We start from the raw sequence: 10,817 nt of genomic DNA, 5'->3' as shown, positions 1-10,817 counted from the left end.
CTAACTGCTGCACAACTGTGGCCGTCTGAACTTAAATCCATTGTTTAATTTTATCCAAGTCCAAATATTTTCCATAACAATGAAATGGAACACCTTACTGTTAGTATAAATTATTAATAGTTGATTCCATCACTGTGTTATTTCTGTTCAGTTTCTTTACTTATCTACACACATTAAGCTCTCAGTTAGATCTCAATGTTCTGAATGTTTGACTGTGCGCTTGAATACTGTACAAAGAATGTATGGAACAACTGTGTGTAAAAATAATGTCATTAGGAGCAAATAAGTTTTCAAATGCAAAAAATCATGTTAAGTATGTTTTCTAGTTTTGCACTTGTGACACTTAATAAGATAATCTGGTCCCTAAACAAAATGTCTCAATTACTTAACCAGTGTCAGCCAAAAAAACATAGTTTTATGTTAAAATACAGTTTCTTACACTGTATCCAGAAAAGTATTTATGTGTTGTAGAAAAGTAAACATTTAAACCATTGTCACATAGGTCCATAGGTGTTTACTAGGCTAACAACCACAAGGGCCTTTTTAAGCCTGGCTACGCACCCCAAATCTCTGACAAGTTGTTGTAGCCTTGATAAGTGTAAGCAAGGGTTTGGGAGACAAAACATTTACAAGCAGGTGTCTAGGAGATGAACCATTTACAGGTTGCCTGTGTCCATTAGAGGCATAGGTGTCAAACCAGGAATTAATTTCCTGTTTCTTATCCAGTTGTCCAAATTACACCTGAATTTGGTTAAGGAGGAACTCTGCTTCACATGGATGGGGAGTCTGTTCCAGAGAAGGGGTAGTTTCTGGGAAACATACCTGTCTCTCCAACAAACCCTACTTATATCAGTCTTTAGAATGGGTAATTCTGGTACTGTTTGTTTTGCAGATATGCAGAAGGTCCATCAAAGTGGGGTTTGACTACGCCTGGTATAGATCTCCCCTCAACAGCCTGTAGGAGATACAGTACAGCAATATGGCCTTGAGGTGGTCTGCAGAGGACATGTTACTTACGCCTTGTATTCTTTTAGTAAGGAACCTCTGTGGGCATTCCAATTGCTGGAATGTCCACAGAGTTATTTTCTTCTGAGATCATGGCATGCATATGTATGATGTATCTGTCACATACTTTATTATGATTATATTCCTAATGCTGTGTAAAAAAATCACCCTCTGTTTTATCAAAATGCTGAAAAAATACAGTATTAGTTATATTAACTGCATCCCCTTTATATACCTTAAGCAACTCAAGAAATACACATTATATTAAAATAAAATTGTGATACGTTTAATTTATACCTGTAAATCTCATTTAAATTTTACTTCCAATGTGTATCCTAAAACATGTAAGCAAGCATTCTTTTTGTAGACCAGAATGCCTTTCAGTCAAATTTAAGTGAAGATAAAAAGGCTAGCTTCAGATAATATTTACAAATTAATTCAGTTCATAAAATTTAACTATATCTTTAACTGTTCCATGATAATTTTGAAACAGTTTCTGTGAGTATATTTGAAATGGGAACACCTTTTTGAATTCTTAAACACAGTTTACCAAATGATAACTCTTATTTAAACTTGGTAGCTTATGAATATATTCAGAAGCCTCTGATATAATTTTTTTCTTTGTCTTTTAGACTTGAAAGAGTAGTTTCTGGAGAAGTGTTGCTTTACTCAGTAAGTAATATTGATTATTCTGGGAACTAATTCCTGAAAATTTGGAAACAAGCCAGTTTAAAACTTATGACAACTTTCTTGTCTGAATCTTGTTGTATCTGTGAGAATATCACAAGGTATTTAAAGTGTAGCCTGAAGTCTGAAGTGATCAGCATGGGATTTGTCAGCTAAGAACATTCAGGGCTTTAATGGTGTGACGTCACTTTGATTAATGGTTGGTAGGATCCCTTACTAAGAAGGCACTAAGCCATTGCCTTCTGTAAGCTGTGCAAGGAATTTTGCTGGTTTGGGACCTTCTCCACAAGAATGACCTTTATAAATACACATTCCTCATGCTTTGCCACCCATCACCAGCTTTGAAACTCAATTTTTATATTTTATTTTTCTTGTACTGCTAATGCAACTGTAACTCAACATCATCAGAGATGGGAGAAATAAGTAAAGAATCAGTTGAGAAATATCTGGAAAATAATCCTCAGTTTGCCAAGGAATATTTTGATAGAAAATTACGATTAGAGGCAATTGGGGGAGTTCTGAATGACAACAAGGGAATTGAAATAAAAGATGGAATATCTTACAAAGACATCTGCAAGCTGGAGGAGTGTGATATACTGTTTGAGCTGGTGAGAGAGATACAGGATGATAAAGACATGGAAAGAGTGATTCATAAGGTGCTGCAGAGAGTGGCCCTTCTAGTCAATGCAGACAAGTGTAGCATGTTTCTATGTAGAGCAAGGAATGGTACCCCTGAGGTGGCAACAAGGCTATTTAATGTGACAAAAACTTCAAAATTTGAGGACAATCTTGTGCAGCCTGACAGTGAGATTGTGTTCCCTCTTGATATGGGCATAGTAGGCTGGGTTGCTCATACCAAGAAGACATTTAATGTACCTGATGTGAAAAAGGTAGGTATCCTGTTTAATCTGAATAATTTCTGCGAATGACAGTGCCCTTTGCCCTGTGCCCATAAACTGAATTGCTTGGATTCACTATAGTATGATCACTGTAATAAGGAGCCTGTTATTGGCAAACATGACAAGTTAGTGTTATCTATGTTTATGTTTAATGTGTCCTTTGCTTGAAAATTTATAAGCAAAGATGACGATTACAGTATTAGTACTATTTAAATAGAAATGTTTTGTTTGCATCAGGAATGTAGTTTCTTTAATTATAGAAAATAACCTACAGAAACTAAATTATAATTAAAGATATTAAAGCTGTATAATGCATGATTTTAGATTTTTATTATTTTGACAACTTACTGAAGTATCTATTCACTGACTACAACAGTACTCTTTGGTATGCATGCTAATACAGAGCATTTGGTATTCATCTTATATTTTTAGCAGAATATACACATTTACTTCACAGGTTGTGATGTAATATCTTTAGAGATTTCCTTTTTTATAAAACATTTCATGATCACTAAAATGCTTTCATACACAGCATGTTGTAAAGTCATGTGAAATGTGCAGCACTTTTGTTACAAATACCAATGAATATTTATATTCAAGCTGCCTTAGGCTATAAAAATGGAGTAATGAGTCAGTGGTTAACATGAAAACAGAAACATTCTTTCAGCATAGCAATATGGTAAATTAAGAGCAAAGGGGTGACACCTAGCATAGAATGTTACTGTGTTATGACAGACAGGGAGGCAGCTAGAAAGCCACCGATTTATATTGCTTTAAACATTCTATGACAGCAACTCAAAGTTCCTTTAAAACTGGAACTATAAACTCTGATTATTTTCCACTGTTTTTTCTCCTATATCAAAACTTTAATTTCTGCATCTACTACATACACCACACTGTATGACAGGAAGCAGATATTCAGTTCTAACCACATTAGTTTTAAGTCTGGTGATTTGCATAGTAGCTTTTATATGAATTTGTTTTACATTTGTTTATCTTTATTTTTCATTAATTTCAATTGTACCCAGACATTGCTGAAAATATTATACAGTAGTTTCTGTTATTTAAAAATATGTCCCACCAAAGGAAATGCATACTGTGGCACCCTTTCACAACATAAAAACTGTGCCACCCAAAACTGCATTTTAAAAGAGACTTGCAGTCTGAAACCTTAGCATATCACATCTAAACCTTAACTGTTCTGAGGTGTGTTTCCTACCCCAGGTCTGCTAATCAGAGTTTGCATTATAGCCACTGATTTTTACTTCAGTGGGACATTTTAGTAGCTAATCCTTCTAAAGCCATAAGGCTGATTACATGGGAAAGATCAGGAAGCTCATATGAGCATTTCATCAGGTCTTGGTACTATTAGCTTATCCCTGTCACGTGGTCGGGTTGTGATGAAAGGATTAAAGCTACAAAATGGAACAGGACAAGTCATCCTGTACAAGAATGAAGCTGCACCAGTCTTTGATGAATTGATACTAACGCTGAAAAATCTCAAACCTTTGGCTATATAGAAAACAATTTATTAAATTCTGAAATCAATGCAATGCTACATTTTTTGGAGACAGAATAGATGTTTGCAGCTTCATAATTCGGCAAGTTAATCTAGAAATTTATACTTGGATACCCTGACAAGCACTTGAAAGTAACATACGGTAAATGTTTTACTCAGCATATGGTGTTCAGTTAAGTAAAATAAGCTTTTGCACAGCACTAGGCATGCCTTATCCATCAGTGATTATCATTGGGGTAATAAAGGATGTGCACAGAACCATCACTTGACGTGACTCTAAAACAAGCTGTTAGCATTAGGCTGTATATGCAGAAAACTCTATTTCAATTGCACATTTTAACACTCCTGCTAATCGTTATAGTCATTCACCTTATTATAAGGTTTTCACTCAGTCATACATGTATGCCACCGTATAATACAATGCTATAAAATGCATTTATTTTGTTAACTGCGTTAATCCTAGTGAATATTTTTTTTTGTTTACAAAGTATGTTCAGAAATAAAAAGCACCTCAATTCAGACATAAGAACCACTTAACAGAACAGCCAATTAACATAAGCAGCATGTCCTAGGAATATGATAGGAAATGACAAGAAATACACAATTTCTTAAAGGTAACCATTTGAAATGTTGGGATCTGTTTCAGTGAGTCCCACAGCATGGAAACTGAATGGTTGAAAAAGTGGAAGCAGACATACGTATACTAAGACTATGCTGGACATTTCTTGGAATATTCCTTCCTCTCTGTGGTAAAATGATCTCAGAGTCGGTATTTATAAATTGTGGGGGGGTGGGAGGCTTGCGCCACATCCAAGTTTATAGGAGAAGAGCAATGTTTGCTATTCACTCTTCCTGTATTTTTTTCAAAGTTGTCTGCACTTTCAGTAGTGAGCCCTTTGGAGCACTTTTTAAAACAGGCTAGTCAAAGCCTTTGAACTGCAGTATATATTATAGGAAATTAAGTGGTAATTATAATTTATCGCAAGACTGGTGTCTGCTTGCTTTGTTCACCTGTTATGGGGTGGGCAGTGGTCTTCACTTTGTATATATGAGTGGATTTTAATCTCCACTAATATCATCCAGTCCCAACCAGCTAAACACAGCTTTAGGCTGTTGTTTTGTAGTAAAATATATTTACATTTGGACTTAATCAATGCTGAAAAAAAGAACTATAACAGTTTATTTTTATGTTTTTAAGGCATTTTTCCTTTTGCTTATACTCTGACCATACCAGATATTTCACTATATCTTGTCTCCCTGCACATCTCACCTGACAGTATGTCTTTAAACAACTAACGAACTATCCATATTTGGGCCCACATTATACTAACTTTATATCCTAACATCTCACATCATCTCTCAACACTTAACTCCTTCTACCACCATCCCCAAAACCCATGTAGCTTGTCCTATCACCTACTGCTACCCATCTAGAATGTGATAATCTTACAACATTCTCTCTTGCTTTGAGTGTATGTTCACTTTCATATGAATCTGACTAGCTTTAATTGTGATTAACTCTTGCTTGTCTCCACTATTGTAACTGCATCTGACAATCAATTCTCATTGTACTACATATTTACCAAACTTTGTAATCTTCTATTTTTTGTACACTGGAGTTTTTCTCCCCGGGCCTCCGCTGAAAAAGAGCTCTGTCCCAGTCAACAAATGTAAAATAAATAAATAAGTCAACTCATCAAGCAGAACTGTACTCCCATGTTATGAATGATTACACTCTGTACTCTTTCTTCTTGGCTACACTTATCACACAAGAATCAGGTTATATGACATGAGACTAACATAAAAGAGTTATCCGTTAGCTGGGGTTTTCTCATTTTCTAATACAGATGTAATCATTACAAGTATAAAGCACCCCAAAACATGGCTCCTTTACAGATGCATATTGTAATATTAAATCTAGTGTGTGTGTGTGTGTGTGTGTGTGTGTGTGTGTGTGTGTGTGTGTGTGTGTGTGTGTGTGTGTGTGTGTGTGTGTGTGGACAAGTATAAAGCACCCCAAAACATGGCTCCTTTACAGATGCATATTGTAATATTAAATCTAGTGTGTGTGTGTGTGTGTGTGTGTGTGCGAACAAGTATAAAGCACCCCAAAACATGGCTCCTTTACAGATGCATATTGTAATATTAAATCTAGTGTGTGTGTGTGTGGGGGGGGGGGGGGGCGCTTGTGCATGTTTGTATACTGTTCGATTCTCTGTGCTTGTAATCACATACAAATATAAATTAAGGATTTGCAGCTAAGAGAGATATATATCATTTATTGAAACATGAGTAGACTAAAATGGTTAAATTTAAATGTGGAAGATTTTATACCATTCCTTTTTTACAGTTCACAATTAATATAACTCTGAAAATACTCTGATTAACGCACACTTTTTATTAAGTTATTATATATACACGTTCTTCTAGAGTAAGTTATCTGCTTGCTAATGGATCACACCACTTTTCTGGACTGCATTCTGAAAACTGACTTATAGCAACATAATTACAAATGTGGGAAATCTATACACCCATAGTGTCTGTTGTCATTAATTCATGAAAATGTGAAAGTGATATATACATATTAATTCCTCACCAGTGCCCTACAGTACTACAAAATTATAAATACAAAGCTGATGGAATACCTCTTAACATTTAATTAATCCTCTAAATCAAGACAGGGATAGTGATAATCCTTATGATGTCAGAAAGGAATTCCTAGCACCATGTGCCAGATTTTGAGGATCCATCTCTATTATCATGGGAGGTCTCAGTGGAGAAAATAGAGCAATCCATTCACAGATAATTTTCAACTCTATTTGTATCTCATTGATTTAATCACTTATATAGCTTTAATCAAGTAAAATGCTTACATCATTCTTAAAAAGCATTTATGTTACTGTATATCTGTGCATTAGAATACTTTAAACATGGAGAAGGTACTTTGGCACAAATTGTTTTTTGAATGTAGGGCACATAAAAGAAAATAAATAATCTGATAACAAAGCTAAACTGATAGTCTGGTTTGCACCACAAAACCTATAATTCAGGAATTAATGCCATACATTAGTATTTACCTATTTCAAATGTACCACTGTTCCTTGTTTGAATCATAATATGATAGGTGTTTAGATACTATGCAAATCTGTTTAGTAGGTTATAACTAGACTTTTGGCAGTGATTAACATCATTGTGTTGTATGTAACATGAATCATGTTCATGTCTCATGCTGGGAAAATAAACATACATGGCATAAGTTAGAACATGCAGACATCAAAAAGGTAAGTGCACCCCAAGTGGTCTATAATTGTTATGTAGTACATGGATCACACTGATGACATTCTGATATTTGGAAAAAGACAAATCAGTTAAGTACCAGAGTGGTACATGACCCAACCTTAATAAATGTTAACCATCCCCTACAAAAGTTGCTAAAGTTGGGTCCCCCTCTAGGCAGTAAAATCTGCCTGTACTTACCAGCAAATGACACTGACAGAATAATTTTTTTTTTCTGCCTGCTGTCCATTCTGGTAACAAGCCCATATGCACCTGTAATAAACTAAGAAACTTGCTAGAATAACAGGATTTGTCTTCACATGTATTTGCAGAAGGGTAGGAACTCTGAAACTCCATTGCATTATTTAGTGAATTCAATCATCAGTGGTTTGTCCGACAACCATAGATTTTATGAAGAACAAACCAAAAATATGAAGCAATAATCTAGATGTTCTGTGAAAATATGGACATGAAGAGATGTGAAAGGTAGTGTAAATGTGATGTAAAGCATTACATTGCCTTTCTGACACTGTCTGTTAGGCATTTTGTGGCTTTGAAAGCCATCAAAACACTTTGCAATTTTTCCCTGTAACTAGGAGTACATGGAGCAGATAAAACTCCATGCACTACAAGAATTATGATCTTCTCAGCAATCATAACCCTAAATTACATGTTTTCAACATGGATGCCAAGATTCACCTCTTGAGCTTCACTATCAGGGTGAATTTCTGGGCATCTATGTCTCGAACACATACAATCCTTTTTATTATTATTTGTATGACTAAAAACTGAAGTATGAGCACTTAAATATACTTAGTCTGTGTATATCCATGTGAATTTATGTATTCTGTCTACAAATCTGAAACAGAAAATCATAAAATTAGTTATGCTATGGCTACCTACTGAAATGCCAAGAACTGCATTTATCATAGTAATACTGGTAGAAATTAAACTGTAAAATGAAGAAGTGTATATAAAGTTGGAAAATACAATATTTTGGAAGATTCTGTTACCATGAGATACAGAGATCCTGGATTTTTTTCCCATTTTTTTAATTTGCTTCTTAGTTAGGTAAGGGAACTGGTCATCATGGGTACCTTTTTGAGCCACAACCCAGCTTTCAAAAGCAAGGGTAAATGGAATACATAAGAACAGTTTAGCAATGGCAACGAATGAGCATTTTTGGGGGAGGAAAACAAAGTACATGAAAAAAAGCACGGGAAGAACATGCAAACTGCACACAGACAGTGACACAGGTCAGGACTGAGCTCTGTACCTTGTGCAAACTGCACACAGACAGTGACACAGGTCAGGACTGAGCTCTGTACCTTGTGCAAACTGCACCAGACAGTGACACAGGTCAGGACTGAGCTCTGTGCCTTGTGCAAACTGTACACAGACAGTGACACAGGTCAGGACTGAGCTCTGCACCTTGTGCAAACTGCACACAGACAGTGACACAGGTCAGGACTGAGCTCTGTACCTTGTGCAAACTGCACACAGACAGTGACACAGGTCAGGACTGAGCTCTGTACCTTGTGCAAACTGCACACAGACAGTGACACAGGTCAGGACTGAGCTCTGTACCTTGTGCAAACTGCACACAGACAGTGACACAGGTCAGGACTGAGCTCTGTACCTTGTGCAAACTGCACACAGACAGTGACACAGGTCAGGACTGAGCTCTGTACCTTGTGCAAACTGCACACAGACAGTGACACAGGTCAGGACTGAGCTCTGTACCTTGTGCAAACTGCACACAGACAGTGACACAGGTCAGGACTGAGCTCTGTACCTTGTGCAAACTGCACACAGACAGTGACACAGGTCAGGACTGAGCTCTGTACCTTGTTCTTCCTTCCATGGTTTCAGAACACTGTTCTGGTCTTGTCTGTCTACTTAAATCTGTAGTTTACCACATTTCTTTTCACTATTATTTCAAATGCACCCTGCCTTTTAGCCAAAAATGTGTCGTTTGTGAGGGAACCAAATGTTTTACCTGGTTTTCATATTTAAGCTCATTGGTCCTTGCATTTGTATTGCACAACTGTTGATGCGTACTTGTCATGTGTTCTTGTACTATGACATCACTACTTTCAGCCTGTCTTGCAAGCTGGTATAGTATTCTAAGAGATGTTTACATGGAGTTTTCTCTTCTTCCCAATTTTCTATGCCATTTTATAAGAGACCCAGAGAGTTACTGTTACATACTAACTCAAAAGTGCTGAGCCTGGTCAAGTCTTGTGCATTTCCCTAAAGACAAACAGAAAGTATGATATTAACTGGTCCAAATATTTGTCATCTTCCTCAATAACTATTCATAACATGGCCTTTAGCATGCAGCTAAGATGCGCCACCAATCTGTCCGCCTGTCTGTCTAGGGTGGCACACTGTGTTTTTAGTTGCTTAACCTTAAAGCATTGGTATATTGATGCATTATTCCAGATATAAAGGGAATCCCCTGATCACTGAGTATTTACTTAGGTATTCCTACTCATAATTTAATAAGACTATGCCTGGTTCCAGATTTAGCATTAGTTTTACATTCTGGGATAGCTTTAGAGTATTTAGCTGCATCATCCCAAATAATGAAAAAAAAATTGAAATACTTTAGTTGATTTTATGAATGACTCAAAAATGTCCTTTGCAGAAAGTTTAAATGGCTTCTCTATGATAGGGATTGGAATCAATTTTTTTTAAAGCCTAGAAAAAGGGCTGCATTCAGACACTCAGGACATCCAGCACAGATGTTCTCAATTTTCTGGTTGAGTAAACCTTGCTAGCATCTGTGGTTTAGTTTTGTCCAACCCAATGTGTCCTTCTAGTACATGGTTATATGCTAATCACATCACAAGGTTTATAAAAGGCTTGGACAGTAATAGTAGGCATACTGTTTCATCTCTATCCTTATCACTCTGTATAACAAGTCACTTTGTAACTCTCAGTATGGCAAGAAATAAAAACAGCTTGTTCTTCCACTAGAGAGTGGCTATATTACCCTTGTTTTGTTCAAACAATCATCTTCCCATTGTGCAAATTTAAAATTTAACTGGCTTGCCTGAGGATTACATTACTCCAGGGTATCCTTAAAGTATGCATGTCATGAGGTAAAAGGCACTGCCACTTGCCATAACAATACAGGTACTGAGTCTCAGTATTTAACTCCTCTACAAAAGAAATTCATTCTTGTATTTTTAGTGGCAATTGCTATCTCTGCATTATTTAATTTTTTTCTCTCTCTTCTGCTACGAACCTGATGCACAGAACCTTCTTTCTGTTTACATGAATTTCACCCTTTAATGTTATTCTGTCCCTCAGTTATACACCGCCTTCTCTTTTATCTTGTCTTCTCTTGGTTGCTCTCCTTTTGTCTTTTTTCTTCTCTGGGCTGTTTTCCCTCTAAAAGGGGTAACTTAAAATCCATTTTTTTC

The 10,817-nt window shown here is 36.2% G+C and overlaps 1 protein-coding gene across 1 annotated transcript in view; it reads left to right on the top strand.

The window, feature by feature from the left end:
- The first annotated feature begins 2,102 nt into the window (after positions 1–2,102).
- Positions 2,103–10,817, top strand: part of PDE6C (phosphodiesterase 6C) — a 537,951-nt gene continuing 529,236 nt past the window's right edge. The window contains exon 1 of the mRNA XM_044055635.1: positions 2,103–2,582. Coding sequence (XP_043911570.1) covers positions 2,103–2,582 — 480 coding nt within the window. The remainder of the gene's footprint in view (positions 2,583–10,817) is intronic.

This window comes from Protopterus annectens, chromosome 14.part0 (assembly GCF_019279795.1).
Source record: "Protopterus annectens isolate FY-2018-M chromosome 14.part0, PAN1.0, whole genome shotgun sequence".
NCBI classification, from domain to species: domain Eukaryota; kingdom Metazoa; phylum Chordata; order Ceratodontiformes; family Protopteridae; genus Protopterus; species Protopterus annectens.
The sequence above is the reverse complement of the archived record's forward strand: the minus strand, read 5'-3'. Positions and strand labels throughout refer to the sequence as shown.